We start from the raw sequence: 20,352 nt of genomic DNA, 5'->3' as shown, positions 1-20,352 counted from the left end.
CTCACCAGGAGATGATGATGTGATGTCACGATTGATTAGTGAGTTCAGGTATTGTCAGCCGGATCTGTCCATTATAATGTCTCTCATAAGCTTTTTTTTTTTTTTAACAAGGTAAATATAGATCTTTACCATCACCCCTGAAAATTCCCTAATTTTCTTCCCAATTTTCATCCCCAAAGTCAATCACTTTTCTGAAATTTTTCCTGTTCGAGAACCTGATATAAATGGCATGCAGATGCCACTCTCGTGTCTGGCTTCTTTCATTTATTCAGTTATTTTTATTGTATTAATACGCCACAGTTTATTTACCCATTTTCCCACGAAGGGCATTAATGAGTCAAAACTCCGGTATTGAAAGGTCACAGCTGGCGAGACTTGGCTTCCATTGGCTCCTAACGCGTTCCTCTTCTCTCCCCTCACACCCGCCTCGCAACTCCACGCGTCTGGCCTCCCGCAGTTCGGAAGCCAGAGAGCTCCCAGCTTGCAGCTAAATTTGTGGAGTAGATTTGATTGACAGCCCAGATCCTCAGTGATCAATGCCCTCCGGATTCCGAGTTGGTTTCGCCGATTTCACCAAGTTCTGAAAATCGAGCAAGTGCCCAACGCTTGCTTGAGTGAGCTAGGAGAATTGGGTGTACCCTTCAAAGTTAGTTTAAGGTATAATTCTTTTATCACAGGAACACTCGCCTCTGGTCAGGAATGAAACTGAACCTTGACGCGTTGCCGCTCGTTTTCAAATGTCCCTTCCAGGACGCCGTCCTTTTCCGGGTACGCTGAGCGCAGGGCGAGTGCACGGGACTTCCGGGAGGTCTAGGAAGTCGTCCCTCTCTTTGGCAGGAGGCGGGTATCTCTGCAGGTGTAGACCCGAATCCTGCGGACCGGCAGAGTGGACCGGGAGGGGTGGAGTGGGACAAAGTGGCTGCAGGCCTGAGGCGAGGTCCCCCGAGGCTGCGGCTGTCCGGCCAGGAGGTGGCCATTCATTCCTTCAGTGTGGCTGAGGAGCGAGGGCCCCTTCGGGGGCTCTTTCGAAGTCCGTGCCCTTACCTGAAGGAGAGCCATCCTGCGCTTACCCTGGGGCGCTGCCGGCCTTCTCAGAGCGGAGGGCGTCCCCCTTCTTCCACCCTGCGGCCCAGGTGACCGCTGCCATGGCTTTTCCCCATCGGCCGGATGCCCCAGAGCTGCCTGACTTCTCCATGCTCAAGAGGCTGGCCCGAGACCAGCTCATCTATCTGCTGGAGCAGGTCAGTGCCTGCCACGCTGGGGGCCTTTACTGTATCAACAGCCAGCACTCGCTGGATGCATAGTTCTTTCTTACTGAGCTCCCTTGGTCTTGCTCTTGGCCCTTGGTATTGTCCTTGGAGCTTCTGTGGCAGGTCCAAAATGAAGCACTCAGGGAGGAAAACTTGGGACGATCTGGCCAGAGAGTTAATGGAAATCCCCCCTCTCCCCCTTTTTTTTTTCATACAGACAAGGGAGACACCACTAGTACCAGGCATCACTGGGGATGGAAAGATGGTTAAGACAACTTTGTCCTTAGGGTTCTTACGTTCCAGTGGGAGCAGTATGAAACACAAATTACCACACACAGGGTATCATGTGGTGAACGAGTGATAGCTAGGGTGCCTGAAACAATCATTTCTAGCTGGAGTGATCTAGGAGTTTCAAGGAGCTGGAGTGTGAAGATAAGCATATTTTCCTTGGAGATGGGAGAGGATGTTCCAGGCAGATGGACCAGTAGGAGCAAAGTTGAGGAACCAGGGAAGGACAGGCATGTAATACAGAGAAGAGAGGGATGAGAAGTTACACAATAGGCATTAGGCAGCTACTGAAAAATTTTCCCCAATATGTGACATGAAACAGTACTTGAAGATGATTCTAATAGCCATTGTGAAGTTGGATAAATGGGCAAAACAAGAAGGCCAGTGAGGAGACCATAGATCAGACTGAAGTAATAAAGGCCCACACAAAATTAGTGGCAGTGGAAATGAAAGGAATTGATGGGTTTTTTTGAGTCAAAGACTCAAAGACATTGATTGGTCGTAAAGGTTAAGGGAGAAGCAAAGCTGAGTTTGACATTTTTAACTTGAGCTAATAAGAAAGTAATGCTGTTACTGTAATTTTAATGGATTACGTATATAGTCATTTGTTTAATGTTCATATTCCCCACTAGATTGGAAGGTCCTTGAGGACAGGGACATACCTATTTTGTTCAACATGTATACCTAGTGAGTACCTAGCTTAGAATCAGGCACTTAGCATGTGCTTAATAAATATTTGTTGCATGAACATTGAATAGAAATGAGAAAAAGAATTAGAAAGAGCAACAGTTTTGGTGGGGGAAGTTGAGTAGTTTGGGTTTGGATAGGGTGAAGTTAAGATGCTAGTAGGAAATACTGCTTGTAACATCAGCAGATAGAAAGGTAGAATTGCAGCTGGGGTAAAGATGGGGACTTGGGAGAACCTCAGGGGATGTGGGACCATATTTTCTTTCTCTGTAATATGTCCTGTAGTGGTAGCACAATGATTGGCACATGAAAGACACCCAACAAATGTCTGAGGAATTGAAAAAAGATGCTAGTTAGAACCACTAGTTCAGATGAGATCCCCATGAAAGACAGTAAATGAGACCAAGGATAGAAACTTGTAAATAGAATGACCTGAGGAAGAGCTGCCCACAAGGGTGACTCAACGTGGCCAGAGTGGATTTCTGTGCAGTAATGTCCTCTTCAAACTAACTTCCTCTGACTTAATTCTTATTAATGGGCACCGCTATTCAGGCTTGAAACCTCAGAATCATCTTTGACTCTCTTCCCTCCTCACACTTAACTAAACCAGTTGCTGAGTCCTGTGGATATTTCCTTACACCTGACTTTTTAAATGGTGATTATAAAATAACACTAACAAATTCTAGAAAATGCAGAAGATAAAGTGTAAAGAAAAGAAAATCACTTATAACCCTACCATCAGATACAAGCACTGTTAACACTGTTAATTTCTTTCAAGTATTTTTAAAAATTCTGTTACACGTTCCATGTATCTCTTAAAAAACCTATTTTTGTTCACATCACCACCAGCCTAAATCAGGTCCTCATTCATTACCACAGGCTTGGGCTGCTTGTTTGTCTTTTGTTTTCTTGCCACACCCCGCGGCATGCCGCGCTTCCCCGACCAGGGATCGAACCCTCACCCCCTGCAGTGGAAGCGCAGAGTCTTAACCACTGGACTGCCAGGGAAGTCCTTGGGCTGCTTGGACTGTTGCATTAACCACATAAGTGTAGTCCTTACCTCTAGTTTCTCATGTCTCCAATCCATTTTACCCACAGTTCCCAGATTTACCTAATGAAAATTCCCAGCTGATTGGATGCTTCAGTGTACAAAAGCTTTCTATTTTTCCTTGTTCCATAGAGGATCAACACCAAACTCCCTAACTTGGCATTTGGGACCCTTCATGCTCTAATTCCTGTCAAAGATTTCAATCTTGTTTCACACCATTCCCCTACATCAAGATTTCTCAACCTTGGTGCTCTGGACATTTTGGGCTGCTTAATTCTTTGTGGTGGGACTGTCCTGTGCATTGTAGGATATTTAGCAGCATCCCTAACCTCTACCCACTAGATGCCCGTAACACCCCCTGCCCCAAGGTGGACAACCCAAAATGTCTCTAGACTTTACCAAATGTCCCCTGGGGGGCAAAATCAGCCCCGGTTGAGGACTACTGCCTTACATGTACCTTACCCATCAAGCAAACTTAATTGCTTGTTCTGCGCTTACCATTCAGCCTGTTCTCTTTTCCTGGCCTTTGCTAGATTGCCATCTCAATCTATCACTGCCAACATCCTACCCATTTGTCAAAGCCTAGTTGAGAGGAAACTTTCAATGACTTCCCCCTCTCTTCTGCTCAGTATGACCTCTCCTTCCTCTGGACAGATGAAAGAGCAGCATCAGGAGTGATGAAGTGGGAACCAGATGACAGGGATTTGGCGTGGGAGAGTGGGTGTGTGGGTGAGGACTGTCCTGGGTTAAGTTTTCTGCCTTGAACATAGGTTATTTTTGTAATTAGAAGAAAAATGCCATTTAAAGAGATTTTTGGCAGTTAGTTGAGGGGCTGCAGAATACACGGCGTGGTTTTCTTTTGTTTGGCTTCGTTCAGCAGGAAATCGATTGGGTTATCAGGAGACAGAGTGGAAGAGGCAGTGGAGTAGAGGAGCAATGATGTAGAACAAGGTCACAGGCGAGCAGGAGGGTTGAGTGACAAGGACTTAACCTTAGAAAGAAGGTGAAATATCTTTCCACTGGTACAGAAAATGAGAAGACAAAATAGGTGAATATGTAGAGAAATGTCAGCTGTGGATATAGGCAATAAATAAGGTGCTGGGGTAGATGAGGTCTAGTGCCCTTCCAACTCAGAGACTGTGCTTCTATTAAATGGATGGCTAGATGAGCTGTCAGCCGAGGGAGCTTGTGTGACCTGAGAGTAACCCAAGATACTGTGTCTCCTTCAGCTTCCAGGAAAAAAGGACTTGTTCATTGAGGCAGATCTCATGAGCCCGTTGGATCGAATCGCCAATGTCTCCATCCTAAAGGTACCTGCCCCTTTCCCCACGTGTATCAGGCCCCTCTTTCCCATTAAGCAGTTTTTCTTTTGATGAACAGTACATATTACTGAAGAGTGACTACCCTTATAGGGTAAATAGAGGATGGCAGAGTTGCGGTGACAAGGGGGGATTGATACTCTTTGTATTGTTTTATTTTTGGTTTTTCTATTGACAGTTTGAGGAAGGTTCAGTGGGATGGTTGTCAGGGAGGCACTTTGACTGCTAGAATTAGTATAAATAGGAGGGAGCCCTTCCAGAAGACCCCTGTCATTGTATCAGGCTTTGGGTTTCCAAGCACACTTATGTCCATTGTTTTGTTGGATTCTCTCTGTAGCAACATGAAGTAGACAAGCTGTACAAAGTGGAGAACAAGCCAGCCTTCAGCTCCAGTGAACAGTGAGTGTCTGGGAGACTCTGTCTCGGCTCCAAGCTGGAGGAGGTCCCTACACATTTGCCTTTGATGGGTCCTTGGCCGAGATCTGGCACCACGATGTTTGTGACATGGTTCACTTCCCTCCTCTTTTACAATTTCATCCTTAGGTTATGCTTTAGCCTCTTAATTGGTCTCCCTTTCTGCGGTTTCTCCCTCCCTTGTCCTCTTCCCTCTTTAACCCAACCTACCATCTCTAACCAGATTGATTAATCTTTCAAAAATATTTTCATTGGGTTCTCCTGAAGAACCTTCAAGGCTTCCCTTACTTACCGAGTGAGGTCCTCATCGTTCGTCATAGATTCCAAGGCTGCCTGCAGGGAGGCCTCTCACCCCCTTTCCAGCCTGGTCTCTTTCACGTCCCCACTACTCAGCTCGCACTTTTGCGTGCTTCCCAGCTCTACACACGTACCTCCGTGTTTTTGGCCACTCCACCCACTCTGCCTGAAATTCTCTCCTCTCCTCACTGTTCTTGCGACAAATATCCAGCCTTCAGAATCCAGCCCCACCTCCTCCACGCAGCTCTCAGTTGCCATTCCGGGGTGATTTTCTCCTCCTCTGGATTTGCATGGGGTTCAGTGTTTGTCCTGTTCACCTGGCACACAGTCACATCCTGCCTGTTGTCTGGTGTTTGTTTTTATTTTTAATACTTCTCAACTTAAGTGATGTACACCCTCCCTTAGAGGAAAAAATTCTCCTAGATACATGGAGAATACATCCATGAGCTCCAGTTTGAAGAACACTATTTTATATACTTTCTTGTATTGTTTTTTAACACTTGATTGTTAATATACTCCATACATATGTGCATCTTATTTTGCCCAATAGGCTGTAAATTATTTGAGAGCAGGAACTCCTGGGTCCACCATAAGGCCAATAAGTGCCCCCAGCCCACCACGATATACCTGTTTTATCGAGGGGAGTCTTGTGTGTGTGTGTGTGTGTATGTGTGTGTATGTGTTTAAACTGTTAATTATACTCATATTTTTAAAAAATATTTATTTATTTATTTGTTTGGTTGCACCAGGTATTAGTTGCGGGAGGCGGGCTCTTTAGTTGCGGCAGGTGGGCTCCTTAGCTGCGGCTCCAGGGCTCCTTAGTTTTGGCTCGCCAGCTCCTTAGTTGTGGCATGCTAACTCTTAGTTGCAGCATGCATGTGGGATCTAGTTCCCTGACCAGGGATTGAACCTGGGCCCCCTGCATTGGGAGCGCAGGGTCTTATCCACTGCGCCACCAGGGAAGTCCTGAGTCTTGTGTGTTTGGTATGTGGTGAGCCAAAAGAGCTGGCAGGGCTTTGGCTGGGGTGAGAACTGTAGCAAATGGTGAAAGAGTTGGCATTGTTTAAGTTTCTTCTAAGCTGCTATCACGAACTTCAAGATTTTTCTTCGCTGAGGTTTTTTTCCCCCTTCTCTCCCATAGATTGTGCTTCTTGGTCAGACCTCGCATCAAGAATATGCGGTACATTGCCAGTGAGTGTGCCATGGTGTTCATTATAACTAAGACCTGGGAAAGGGTGGGAAGGTCTAAGGACCTTGGCCATAAGAACCCTTTAATAAGAAAAGAATTGTTTGGGTAGGCCATACTCCTCGTAGAGGCTCTCTGCTTCCTTGCTTCTAGTCTAACAAAGGTCCATGGCTTTCGGGTTGCATCCTTTCTGTCTGTAGATCTTGTCAATGCTGACAAAATGGCTGGCCGAACTCGGAAATACAAAGTGATCTTCAGTCCTCAGAAGGTGAGTTTGGACCCTGGTGGAAATGACATAGGGTAGAACACAGGATTGGGGACTAGGAAGGGGTAAGGGGCCAACAGCTATATCTCCCTCAAAGCAAATTATAGGTGACTGAGCAAAATACCTGTCACTGTCTTTTTATTAAGGTAGCAGAGAGTCTGTCATCAAATTGCCCCGAATATAGATTGTACAGTTGTGAGAGGTGTCCTCTACATAGATTTCTTTAAATGAAAAGATTGACATTTTTGAAGTAGAAGCTGCTATGTATCCCTTCTAACACCAATTCCTATGTAGTAATGGTGCACAATGTTATGGCTTTTCAATGACTTTCTCCCTATATCCCTTTAATAACAAACACAATAAATCTTCACCCCCTGCCCCATGCTCATCGAAGTCATGTGGCTGGGCTGCCCTTGGGTTATCAGAACCATATCAGTGTACTTTGGAAGAGGTTTTTCTTACACAGGGTGCAGTAAAATGGTCTCTAAGCTTGGAGCAGCTGAGGGAACTGAAGCCCACAGTCACATAGTGAATTAGCATAGCCAGGCTAGGTTTTTTCCATCTTTACCTCAATAATTGCAGCAAGTGTTAGGTGGTCTGTCATAGTATCTCCATTTCTCGATTCCATCAAGCTCCCCTGTCATCCCCACATCAACGGGGTGCGTTGTAGGTACATCCTCAACCTGATTGATTGGGAGGAATGATGTACCAGGTCTATACATTGCCCGTCGTAGGACTATACAGTTATACCAAGTAGTGCATGCCACACTTAGAGCAGGTAGAAATTAAAGTTGAAAGGACAGGGATTTATTCCTTTGCAATTTTCCCAAGAAAATTCTAAAGAAAATAGAAGCAGTAGGTAAGACTAAAGACACTGAAGCCAAACTGTCTGGCTGTGAATCCATGCTTTAGCACCTATTACCTGTGTGATCTTGGATAAGTTACTTAACTGCTCTGTGTCTCAGTTTTCTCATCTATAAAATGGAGTTGATAATAGTACTTATCTCTTTTAAATAAGATGACTTTCAGTTTCTATTAAGAAGTCTAGAGGAATCATAGGCTTATATTGTTTTCTCATCATTTAAAAGGAATAAGAGGAAAGAATCAATGATCTTCCTTTGAAGATCATTTGAAGATTGATAGCACAGTCTTACACCTATTAATCCTGTTTAGGAATACAAATATATCAAGTGTAGCATTATTACCAGGGCAAGAAAATTATTGAGTAAAATAACCGATCAGAATTACAGGTTACTTTTGAATGTTATTAAAGGAGCTATAGCAGTAATCTCTAGTTTTTGGAGTCTTACAAAACCCTTTTTTTCAAATTATACTTCCAAGGACAGATTTGTTTAAACAGAGAATATAACAAAGTTGGTAACAGTTTCAAATAATGCTACAAGCCTCCATATCACACAGAAAAAAGAAAATTGAAATTTTTTTGAATTTTTTCTTTCTAACACCCTATCTAATCTAATTCTTTGACCTAATTTTCCATCACAGGACAGTGTCTTCCTTAGTTGCTGTAGGGAAGAGGAATTTTCTCTCTCTTCCTGAGACTCCCTTTGTTAATTATGAAGATTGGCAGTTTTCAAACTGGCCTATGGAGTTCCATTAGTTAGCATTAAAAGTAGCCCTGTAGGGACTTCCCTGGTGGCGCAGTGGTTAAGAATCCACCTGCCAATGCAGGGGACACAGGTTCGAGCCCTGGTCCGGGAAGATCCCACATACTGCGGAGCAGCTAAGCCCGTGTGCCACAACTACTGAGCCTGCGCTCTAGAGCCCGTGAGCCACAACTACTGAAGCCCGCATGCTACAGCCACTGAAGCCCGGGCGCCTAGAGCCCATGCTCCACAACAAGAGAAGCCACCGCAATGAGAAGCCCGCGCACCGCAACGAAGAGTAGCCACCGCTTGCCGCAACTAGAGAAAGCCCGTGCACAGCAACGAAGACCCAACACAGCCAAAAATAAATTAATAAAATTAATTAATTAATTTTTAAAAAATTAAAAAAAAAAAAAAAAGTAGCCCTGTAGGATTTCAGTTTTACTGACATAAATGAATGAAGGATGAATAGGACTCTTCTGTGTAACCATAAAATAAGGAGCACATAGCATTAATCTTCCACACCTCATAGAATTATGAGGATCAAGAGAGGTAATGCTTTTATTTTTTATTTATTTACTTTTTAATTTTTTTTTTTTTGGCTGCGTTGGGTCTTCATTGCTCCACGCTGGCTTTCTCTAGTTACGGCGAGCGGGGGCTACTCTTCGTTTCAGCGCTCGGGCTTCTCATTGTGGTGGCTTCTCTTGTTGCAGAGCACAGGCTCTAGGCGCGCGGGCTTCAGTAGCTGGGGCACGCAGGTTCAGTAGTTGTGGCTCTCGGGCTCTAGAGCGCAGGCTCAGTAGTTGTGGCACACAGGCTTAGTTGCTCCGCGGCATGTGGGATCTTCTTGGACCAGGGATTGAACCCGTGTCCCTTGCATTGGCAGGCGGATTCTTAACCACTGTGCCACCAGGGAAGTCCCTTTTTTAAAAAAATGTTTATTTATTTATTTGGCTGCTCTGGGTCTTAGTTGCAGTGTGCAGGATCTTTAGTTGCGGCCTGTGGGGTCTTAGTTGGGGCATGCATGTAGGATCCAGTTCCCCGACCAGGGCTCGTACCTGGGCCCCCTGCATTGGGAGCACAGAGTCTCAACCACTGGACCTCCAGGGAAGTCCCTATGGCACAGTCTTACAGCTATTTATCCTGTTTAGGAATACAAATATATCAAGTATAACATTATTACTAGGGCAAGAAAATTATTGAGTAAAATAACCAATCAAAATTACAGGATACTTTTGAATGTTATTAAAGGAGCTATAGCAGTAATTTCTAGTTTTTGGAGTCTTACAAGACCCTTTTATTCAACTTATACATCCAAGGACAGACTTGTTTAAACAGGGAATAGAACAAGTTGGTAACAGTTTCAAATAATGCTACAAGCCTCCATATCACACAGAAAAAGAAAATTGATATTTTTATTAATTTTTTCTTTCTAACACCCTATGCGATCAAATTCTTTGACCTAATTTTCCATCATAGGACGATGTCTTCCTTAGTAGCTGTAGGGAAGAGGAAATCTGTCTCTCTTCCTGAGACTCCCTTTGTTAATTATGAAGTTTGGCAGTTTTCAAACTGGGCTATGGAATTCAATTAGTTAGCATTAAAAGTAGGTCCATAGGGACTTCCCTGGTGGTCCAGTAGTTAAGACTCCTTGCTTCCCCTGCAGGGGACGCAGGTTCGATCCCTGGTCGGGGAACTAAGATCCCACATGCTGCATGCCGCGTGGCGTGGCCAAAAAAAAGGCCTATAGGATTTCAGTTTTACTGACATAAATGAATGAGGGATGAATAGGACTCTTCTGTATAACTAAAATAAGGCGAACCTAGCATTAATCTTCCACACCTCATAGAGTTATTATGAGGATCAAGAGAGGTAATGCTTTTAAAACACTGACAACAATGCCTAGTACATGTGAAACAAATAATACACATCCACTATTATTATTGTCATCATCATTATCAGACAGAAGTGCCCTCAACTTTCTTCCTCATTACCTCCAAATATTTCACCCTTTTCCCACCTGTCTCAAAGGAGGATGAGGGAATTCCCTGGTGGTTCAGTGGTTAGCACTCTGCGCTTTCACTGCCAAGGGTGTGGGTTCAGTCCCTGGTTGGGGAACTAAGATCCCCACGAGCCATGCAGCATGGCCAAAAAAACATAAAATAAAAAATAAAAAATAATTTACAAAAAATAAAAAAATGAAAAAGGAGGACGAGACACTGGCCTTTCCCCATCTAAGAGCGGAGGCTCACCTGTGTTCTTGGCCTCATCCCTGCCTGCTTTCTCCACTCTCTTGCTTCATCAAGTAGACTCTTTTATATCTTCAACCATATCTATCCCTTCTAAACAGTTCTCTCTCCTCATCTCTTGTCCCTGACAGCGACTCTCCCTTAATTCGTGGCCAGACTGAAGAATTATCTGCTGCCACTTCTCTGCTTCCTCACGTCCACCTTCATCTTTTAATCTAGTCGCCTAAGATCTCCGTTGTCAAATCCAGTGATGTCTGTGTCATGCTCTTCCAACTTAACTTCTCTGGCATTTGAGACTGTTGCCCATTTTTCCTTGAAACTCTGCCTTTAGAGGTGCTATTTAGGGGTGCTGTTTTCTCCTAGTCTCACCTCTTTATGTATTCTTTCTCGGTCTTCTCTGCCCGGTCTTGGACTGTGCACCCTTTTAATTTTGGTTCTCTAGAATCCTGTCCTAAGCTCTCTTCTCTCTGTGTGTTCTTTTGGACAAACTATCCACTTTAAATGCAGTGTATGTGCCTTTAACCCCCAAGGCTGTCTGTCCAGACCTCCCTCGGTGTCTGCAGAGGTCCCATGGACATGTCCTAACCAGAACTCCATCCCTCCTCTCTCCACACCATTGCTTTTTACCTCCACCTACTCCTCCTCCTCTGTTTCTATAGCACTGTCACGCCCTGCTTCCTGTCTCTGCCTGCAGGACCCACCCTTCCATGCCAGCTGAATACCTTCTCCTTTGTAAAGCTTTTCCAGTCAGGGAGAAAAAAGCAATTGACTTAATAAATGAATGAAATGGCTGAAAAGGAAACAAAGCATTGGGCCAATGATTCCAGTGGTCCTTTCTAGATCTAAGAGTCTGGGTTCTCTTGTCTTTTTCACTGGGTTCAATAAGTGTGGTCCTCATCAGTGACCACAGAGGAACTCCAGAGAAATGGAAAGAATGGAGAAGGGGTTTACTAATCAGCTTCCCTTTCTCTTTCAGTTTTATGCATGCGAGATGGTGCTTGAGGAAGAGGGCATCTACGGAGGTGAGAGGAGATGGATATGAGTGGAAAGGGGGAGGACGTGTGGAAGAAGGCCGTGATGGTTGTTCCCCGTCCCCATCTCCTCCTTTTCCCTGCCTCATTCCTGTTGGCCTGGCAGGAGGAGAGGGTCCTGAGAATGGGAAGGAAGACCCCAAATTAGAAAACTAGTGGGGCTATAGTTGAAAATCACCGATGCTCTCTTCTTACCTCCCAAGACTCCCACAAGCAAAAATCATGCCTTCCCTCCTGTGTGTATTCCTCACTCCATCCTCCATGCAACACAAAGCTGGTCACCGTCCTCCCTACTGGAAATCCTGCAGTGGCTCAGATTAAAGCCCAGAATCCTCAGCATGGCCTCCTGTGCCTCTACAGTCTGGCCCCTTACTGGCCCTTTCGCCTCATCACATGCCGCTCCTCTCTCCTGACTCACTACCCTCCAGCCATGGGGACTTCACACACCTGTTCTTGTTGCCTAGAATATTCCTCACCCTATGGCTTTTTGCCTACCCAAATCATACTCAAATTCTAAGCCAAATGTCTCTTCTTTAGGGAAGTCTTTCCTGTACCTGTAGTTGAGGTTAGATCCCTGAAATATTTGTGCTCATAGGTTGCTGTTTTACTTCTTTGGAGCATATAACTGTAGTTGAATTTGCCTGGGGTGTACTCTCTCACTACATTGTCAGCTCCAGAAGTCAGGAGCATGTCCATTCTGTTTACCACCATGTCCCCAGTATTTAGCCTAGCGCCGTAAATATGTGGCTTTCCGTCAGTATTTGTCCAATAATGCATAAATGAAGGAGTGTTTCATCAGCACTTTTGGTTGGCACTCTAATGAAAACATACCACTGATCCCACTGTATTACAGGCTGTTACGTACATGTCTCCTTTCCTTATCAGCCTGTGAGCCCCTTCCGGGCAGAGACTGTATCTTATTAATCTCTGAGTATCCCATGCTCAGTGCAGTACCTGGCGTGTGGCAGGCACTCAGGAGTTTCTGCATGGCTGTAGTGGAGCTTCCCTCTTAATGTGGAGCCACGTGCCTTCGGCAGGGAGGCTGATGCTCTCTGTACCCACAGATGTGAGCTGTGACGAATGGGCCTTCTCTTTGTTGCCTCTTGATGTGGATCTGTTGAGCATGGAACTACCAGAATTTTTCAGAGACTACTTCCTGGTAAATGCAGGGCCCTTGGGTCTTGGCATCAAGGAGTCGGGACAGACATGGGGTCCTGTGGGCTAGAAGTATGGATTCAACCTTCATCCAACTCATAATTTATCATGAGTGATAGTAATTTGGAGACGGAATACTACCGCTTGATGTTCATGGGGCTTCCTTTGGGGCCAATGAAAATGGACTTTTGCAAGCGTTGCCCAGACCCTGCCTTTCTGCGCAGGGCTTCTAGGCCTATCCACTTTCCAGATGGATCTGTCGGGTTGATCCATATCTTTGTGGCCCATGTGGTCCCTGCAGGAAGGAGATCAGTGTTGGATCAACACTGTGGCACAGGCCTTGCACCTCCTCAGCACGCTCTATGGACCCTTCCCTAACTGCTATGGAATTGGCAGATGTGCTAAGGTAAGCAGTTCTGTGTCCTGATAGCCCCTATTCACTTGTTTTCTAACCACCAAGGATTATTCATGGGCATCTGGGATGTGAGGTATATTCTTTACCTTGCTTTCATTGCTCCAGAGTAGGTCCCCAGAGGGGAGAACTTGTGTGGCTAACAGAATGGCAAGAGCCCGGGACCTCTGGGTAGCATCCCTAAATCTTTGGGGGCGGAGAGACTCCTTCACTGGTATGGGGCAGGATGGGGAGGGGTAGGAACAGGTGGGAGTAGAAGAGGTAATATTGTTAATAATTAGCTCCTCTCTTGGGGTCAAGGAGAAGGATCACATGGAAAGGGGTTGGGTTCTGTAGGTGTGGGGCTGCACAAGGGACCTGGACATAAGATTGCGAATGTCTTGGGCCCTGGCAGATGTCACATGAATTGTGGAGGAAACTGGAAGAGGAGGAGGATGGTGAAACCAAGGGCCGAAGGCCAGAAATTGGACATGTCTTTCTCCTGGACAGAGGTGAAGTATGCTCAGCACTCCTCTCATCTGTCGACCCTAGAAGATACGGGAATATGGGAAACATGGTGGCACAGCTGGGATCCTCAAGTTGGGGCTGTGAATGCCAGCGTTGACTGGGGGCGTGGGCACTTGGGACCCATGGAAGGCACTTGAGCGGATACTGAGCAAACTGGGTGGGAGGCTGCATCGGGGAGGACCCTCACGGTCGGGGATCTCGGTTTCAGATGTGGACTTTGTGACGGCACTTTGCTCCCAGGTGGTTTACGAGGGCCTGGTGGATGACACCTTCCGCGTCAAGTGTGGTAAGTGGCATCTCGGCGAGATGGAGGAGTCCTCAGCTCTTGGGGCTTCCCACGGTGAGGGTGCAGGACTTGTGGGAGAGACCCAGGCTTGGAGTGAACTGCTGCCTTCCAAATAGTTTGGGGGAACGTTTAAATCTTCTTTTCTTTTTTTTTGGCCACGCTCCGTGGCTTGTGGGATCTTAGTTCCCTGACCAGGGATGGAACCTGGGCCCCTGCCATTGGAAGCTCAGAGTCCTAACCACTGGACCACCAGGGAAGTCCCTGGGGGACCTTTAATGGCAGTTCAGGAAAGGGAGGGGAAGGAAGGACTCATCAGAGATCCTCATAGCTGTTTCCTCTGCTCTCAAAGGGAGTGTCGACTTTGGCCCAGAAGTCACATCCTCTGACAAGAGTCTGAAGGTGCTGCTCAACGCCGAGGACAAGGTGAGCACATGGGTGCCAGCAGAGGATTTCCCCAGGGCCACTGCCACCATGAGGCTGTGGGCCCCGGCACTGGGAGGAGAGGCCGAGTCCCCAGGAGAGAGGGACACCCTGCCAGTTAAGAGCACAACCCAGAGCACATAGCAGGGATTTGACATGTCCTGACTGATACCAGCTCAGCTTTCTTTGTACTTCTGCTAGAATAGCTGAGCACTCTCCCTGTGCTGTTGTTACCCTGATGAGGCAGGAAGGAACAAGGTATGCGTCTGTATAGTAATTTGTTCCTGTCTTATTCCCCTTGCAGGTGTTTAATGAGATTCGTAACGAGCACTTCTCCAATGTCTTTGGCTTCTTGAGCCAGAAGGCCCGGAACCTGCAGGCCCAGTATGACGTGAGGCTCCCAGCCCGGGTCCTCCGTCTGTTTCCTCAGTGGCTCCCCAGGCTGCTGCCCTTTGGCTCCCCTTCTGATGCTACAGTGGGTGGGAACTGAGGGAGGGTAGTGTTTGCTCACATCTGAGGGCAGAGGGGCTGACCTCTTGGGAATGTCCCCACAGCGCCGGAGAGGCATGGACATCAAGCAGATGAAGAACTTCGTGTCCCAGGAGCTCAAGGGACTGAAGCAGGAACACCGCCTGCTGAGTCTCCGTAGGTTTCAGCTTGAGGGTAGGGCAAAGGGATCCCTGCAGAGGAGATCTGGGAGGAGATCCCTGTTCATTTGGAAAATAGTGCTCTTCTTTGGTCTAAAGTGGGAAGAAGTGCTCCTGCACTTTGCCTTAAGAGGTCCTTATTCTTCTGGACAATAAAGAGACATTCTTCCAGAGCCAGGTATATGTCAGCTCCCCTTTTGTCCTGTCTGCAGATATCGGGGCCTGTGAATCCATCATGAAGAAGAAAACCAAGCAGGACTTCCAGGAGCTCATCAAGACTGAGCATGGTGACTTGGCTACTTCTGCTTCTGCTTCCCTGGCTCCCAGCCCCAGCCCGCCCTGAAAAGATGCTCTCTGGCTCTTTCCAGCTGACGCTGGCTGTGTGGAATGTTGGTTCCTGCTAGAAGCCCTGGGGGCCCCTTAACCCACCCCAAGGATGGAGAAAGAGATGGGGAGACAGACGCCCATTAGCATAGATGGCAACAGCTGAGCCGCTCCCCCAGTAACAGGCTCTCCTCTGGTTATTCGCAGCGCTGCTGGAGGGCTTCAGCATCCGTGAGAGCACCAACTACATTGAAGAGCACATAGACCGGCAGGTGAGGCGGGAAGGGAGGAGATATTGGGAACAGCGTTTAGAGGTGGGGCTCAAGCGGAAGCAAGAGGAGAGAACGTGTGTTATGAAACTTGAATTCTCCTTGACTCTTTCTTCCTGTGCAGGTGTCACCCATAGAAAGCCTTCGCCTCATGTGCCTTTTGTCCATCACTGAGAATGGTGAGCCCCAGGGACCAAAGACGCCAGATTGAAAAGCTGTACCTTAGGGATAGTCCCCTGTAATCTCGTGGATTCTTTCCCCTGTAAAATAAAGCAGTTTTTGTTTTGGGTGAAACATTCCCAGGTCGTAAGGTAATTTATTGTTCCAGCCCTAAACAGGACCACATCCACCCTCCCCAACCCCCCAGCACAAGGCCTGTCCCATCGTAGGACTGCAAAGGGGTAGAGCTGAGCGGCATTTCTCTCATCATTCCATCTGGCCTCCTACCCTCAACAAGATTTCATAATCAAGATACAGTCCAGGAAAAACCAATTTCATAAACATTTTAAAAGCTCAGATTCTGCAGCCTTTCATGGCAACTTGTTTTGAGTGTTGAAGTCTTCCAGTTGGCAAATATTCAAGCTTGCTTTCTACCCAAAGACGTTATTTGCTTATTCTAAATCTCCTTTATTGTAGTTGGAAGTCCATTTCTTCTTACCTCTGTGGAGAAAAACATTTAAGACTGCACTTTGGGAGCTCATTTGAACACTTTTCCTATTCCTCACTAGCTGTTGAGCAGTTCCCCAGAAAACTGGCCCATAGCCAGGGAGAAATGCACGGGAAGGCCCTTGTCCTCCCTCCTACCGCATCCCACCCCCCACTACGGATTAGATTAGCTTTTGTTTCGGTGTCCCTTCCTCGGGGCTCTTCCTTGGAACTCTCAGATCCAGGCTATATCTTTCAAAAAGCAAGCTTAAATTTAGGAGTCAATTTAGAATCAACTGCATAGGATGCAAGGTTAATGTTATGTACTGACTCCTTCCTTCTGACTAGGGTTTTTTTTTGGTGGGGGGACGAGGGTTGGTTTGTTGGTTGGTTGGTTGGTTTGTACACTGTAGGACACCTCAACTGGCTCATGAACGTTTATCTTCCTTACCCTCAGGTTTGATCCCCAAGGATTACCGATCCCTGAAAACCCAGTATCTGCAGGTAAGGCCAGGAGACTGTGTTCTTGAGGGAACTTGGTGGAGGGAGGTCATTGGACATTTTCGAAAGAGGCAAAAGAAGAAACGGTCCCTTTCCTGTCCCCATCACCCTCCTGTTCCCATGCGCCTCCCTCTCAGAGGTTGTGGGGATGGTCACCTTTCACACGCAGAGACCCTTCCCACTGCCCTTGTTTCACTCTGCTCCCCTCTTATGTGGCCAATGCGGGGGGAATTTGAACAATTCAGCTGTTGGACCCAGTGGAGAGTTCTTACTCCTGGATTCTCTCTCCCTTTATTTAGCACCTTGCGAGGCGTCGATACACCTTTCCTTCCAGGTCCTTCTCAAGTCCTACCTCCTCTGTGAAGCCTTCCCCACCTCCTTACATCGATAGCTTTCTGTGCTCTTTAATTGTTCCGTGCTGCTTTTATTCTTTGTTTGGCATTTGGTGATTTCTGATATGAAAATCTTCCCCACAAACAAGTGTGCGCTGTTCAGGACACAGAGCGCATAATCCTCCTCTCCCCCACCTCCGTATCACCTAACAGTGCTAGCCCCTTGGTGGACGCTCGGTAGAGAGCTGAATTGCATTTTCTTCAGAGCTATGGCCCTGAGCACCTGCTAACCTTCTCCAATCTGCGGCGAGCTGGGCTCCTAACGGAGCAGGCCCCGGGGGACACCCTCACAGCTGTGGAGAGTAAAGTGAGCAAGCTGGTGACGGACAAGGCTGCAGGTGAGCAGGGAGTGCAGGTAACCCCTTTCACCCTCCTCGGCTGTTGTTGCCTGTTCTCTCAATGGGCAGAGCACCCTGGTGGGGAGAGAATGAGCTGGGGAAGGAGAAAGTGGTTCCTTACTGTTACTGTCTTGACTGCCACTACTTCTGCTTGTAAGAGCAGCTTCCAGTTATTGAACACTGACGTGCTAAGCCTTTTAGATACACTTTCTCATTTAATCCTCGCAAAGTTTCTATGTGGTAAGTTTTATTATCTCCATTTTACACATGAGGAAACCGAGGCTTAGGGAGGTTAAGTGACTTCTTCAGGGCCCCTTAGTAAGTCAGATTTGACTCCAAAGGCCGTACACTTTACCAGTAAACTAGGATCACCCTGTAGATTGCATTTAGTAGAGGGCTGGTACCCTGTAGGAGGAGGAAGACTGCGGGTGGGAGAAGGGTGGTGATTGTCTTAATCAGTTCCAGGGAACTGTAGGTGAACGGCTTTGAGGGGGATCTTCAGATGTGATAGGTCCTGCTATTTGAGAAGAGGGGGTCCTGTCATTTCCTGAGTGGTATCACCTGCAGCAGCATCATTAATCCATAAACCTTAGATGAAACCAGCGCAGATTTCTTTCCCAGGAAAGATTACTGATGCCTTCAGTTCTCTGGCCAAGAGGAGCAATTTCCGCGCCATCAGCAAGAAGCTGAATTTGGTATGTAGAACAGGGGTGGACATGGGAGGCAGTGGGGTCAGTCCTTTGTGAAGTACTTTGAACCCACAAAAACCTCTCTGTCATTTTGTTTTTATAAAGATCCTTTTGTGTGGTAGCATTATAGCATGAGCTTAATAATGAGACAAGACACAAAGGTTCATTCATTTAATAAACATGTAACTCACACCTACCAATGTCAGAGAATACACTGAGTGCTCCTTCAGTGACAGACATGTCCCATGTCGCTGAAGGGTCAGAAGGGGTCCCTCTTTCCAGCGAGCATGGAAACTCATTCAAGAGAATCAGCAGGCACTGAACAGCTTTCATCTTTGGTTATGGATTCTTTTTTTTTTTTTTCCTCCAAGGCTATTGCTTGTTCTCACTTTAGTTGAAGTAAGAACTGTTCTTAGGGGTATGCCACTTTTCTCTGACCCTGTAAAGGACTGGAGGGCTGAGTGGTCACTTGCCTCATACAGTCCCCTTTGCCCTCTAGATCCCACGTGTGGATGGCGAGTATGATCTGAAGGTGCCACGTGACATGGCATATGTGTTCAGTGGTGCTTACGTGCCCCTCAGCTGCCGAATCATCGAGCAGGTGAGAACGAGTGGCTCGCTCCTGTTCATATTTCATGCTCTCTGCTTTCTCTTAGTCCCTGGCCTGGCCCAACTTTTAACTACCTGAGTGACTAGCAAGAAATGTGACAGTCTGGCTGCTGCTAGACTTGAAACTAGCGCTTGTGCCTTCCCAGGTGCTGGAGCGGCAAAGCTGGCAGGGCCTGGACGAAGTGGTGCGGCTTCTCAACTGCAGTGAGCTGGCATTCACAGGTGCGTGGCATTGCCCAGTGGGGGCGGGGTGAAACGAGAGGAGGGCCGGATGCATCATCCAGTAGTGCCGGTGAAGAGCTGAGTCTGGTCTGGTCTTTGCAGACATGACCAAGGAAGACAAGGCTTCCAGCGAGTCCCTGCGCCTCATCTTGGTGGTGTTCTTGGGTGGTTGCACATTCTCTGAGATCTCAGCCCTCCGGTTCCTGGGCAGAGAGAAAGGTGAGATCAGGCTTCCGCGGGATCTGGGGGACAAAGGGCAGCCCTCAGGAAGGCTTCTTTACTGGCCTCTGGGTACCACTTGCTGCCATCTTGCTGTGGGCTGAATAGCAGGAAGCCCAGTTCCACCAAGTGTGGCAAGTTGCTGTGCCCAGGAGCATGGCACTGACGCATCTATGACTATAAACTGGTGCTCTGACCCAGCCAGGGCCGTGGAACTGGAGGGGCTTGACATGGCTGGTGGTAGGGGCTTAAATCTGCTCTCAGTCACGTATCGTGGTGCTTTTGACTCCTTAGGGTACAGGTTCATTTTTCTGACGACAGCAGTCACCAACAGCGTTCGCCTTATGGAGGCCATGAGTGAGGTGAAAGCCTGAACTTTTCCCGGCCAGTGTTGATGTCTTCCCTGGACATGTTCCTCAGTGGGTTGCAGGAGTTTGAATCCCAGCTGCTAATAAAATGTCTACCAACTATGCTCCTAAGAGCTGGGGAGCAGGGAACTTATTTGGATTTAGAGAACATATCTGAGGAGAGAGTTCACTTCCTGCCCCCAGGATATTTCTTTTTTGTTTATGAAGTACAGCCCATGCTGATGAGATAAGGAGGAAGAGGATCTTTTGCTAAATTCTGTTTGAGTATCATTGTAAATAAAGCCTCTACTCTCAATGTATCAATATTATGTTTAGTTCTAGACAGGCACTTCCATGTTTACTGGTGAAGCAGAGGGGGCTTTACATAGGGGCTTCGTGTATTCCGCGGCCTGGACTGGGTAGTAGCTCTGGGCCTGGTCTGGTTCTTCCTTGAAACTTGCACTGGTCTGGTTCTTCCTTGAAACTTGCACTGTACTGGACTTTCCTCAACCATAAAATGAGGATTAGATAGATGATCAGTACGCACCCTTCCAATTCTAAAATTCTGTGATTCATTACACTTTAGAAAAAATGAGCTTGCTATTGTTTTAACTTAAGGAGTCGCTTGAATTCTAAGCCTTTTGTTTCTTATTGCAGGATGAAAGATTGTGTCCCTTGTTAGAGCAATTTCAGGCATTGGCAAACTGTGCTCCTGTAAAGGTTACCAGTGCC

At 46.9% G+C, this 20,352-nt stretch overlaps 1 protein-coding gene across 1 annotated transcript; it reads left to right on the top strand.

The window, feature by feature from the left end:
• The first annotated feature begins 792 nt into the window (after window positions 1-792).
• On the top strand, window positions 793-19,944 carry VPS33B (VPS33B late endosome and lysosome associated). Its single transcript, XM_061181766.1, has 23 exons — window positions 793-1,241; window positions 4,503-4,583; window positions 4,930-4,991; window positions 6,445-6,494; window positions 6,690-6,757; window positions 11,584-11,629; window positions 12,703-12,797; window positions 13,095-13,199; window positions 13,600-13,696; window positions 13,921-13,998; window positions 14,348-14,421; window positions 14,723-14,809; window positions 14,973-15,063; window positions 15,278-15,352; window positions 15,597-15,661; window positions 15,783-15,837; window positions 16,761-16,807; window positions 17,402-17,534; window positions 18,156-18,229; window positions 18,723-18,824; window positions 18,979-19,054; window positions 19,157-19,273; window positions 19,568-19,944. Exons 1-23 carry the CDS (start codon window positions 1,146-1,148, stop codon window positions 19,645-19,647), a joined length of 1,854 nt encoding a protein of 617 aa, XP_061037749.1. The 5' UTR covers window positions 793-1,145; the 3' UTR covers window positions 19,648-19,944.
• The last annotated feature ends 408 nt before the right edge of the window (window positions 19,945-20,352 follow it).

Source organism: Eubalaena glacialis, chromosome 2 (genome assembly GCF_028564815.1).
Source record: "Eubalaena glacialis isolate mEubGla1 chromosome 2, mEubGla1.1.hap2.+ XY, whole genome shotgun sequence".
In the NCBI taxonomy this organism is placed as follows: Eukaryota; Metazoa; Chordata; class Mammalia; order Artiodactyla; family Balaenidae; genus Eubalaena; species Eubalaena glacialis.
This window is presented reverse-complemented; position numbering and strand designations above follow the sequence as displayed.

Excerpts from the sequence above, each read along its gene's own strand:
- VPS33B (XM_061181766.1), top strand. The coding sequence starts at position 1,146 with ATGGCTTTTCCCCATCGGCCGGATGCCCCAGAGCTGCCTGACTTCTCC. Across the intron at positions 4,584-4,929 it reads CCAATGTCTCCATCCTAAAG|CAACATGAAGTAGACAAGCT; the intron begins GTACCTGCCCCT and ends TTCTCTCTGTAG. Across the intron at positions 13,200-13,599 it reads GAATTGGCAGATGTGCTAAG|ATGTCACATGAATTGTGGAG; the intron begins GTAAGCAGTTCT and ends GGGCCCTGGCAG.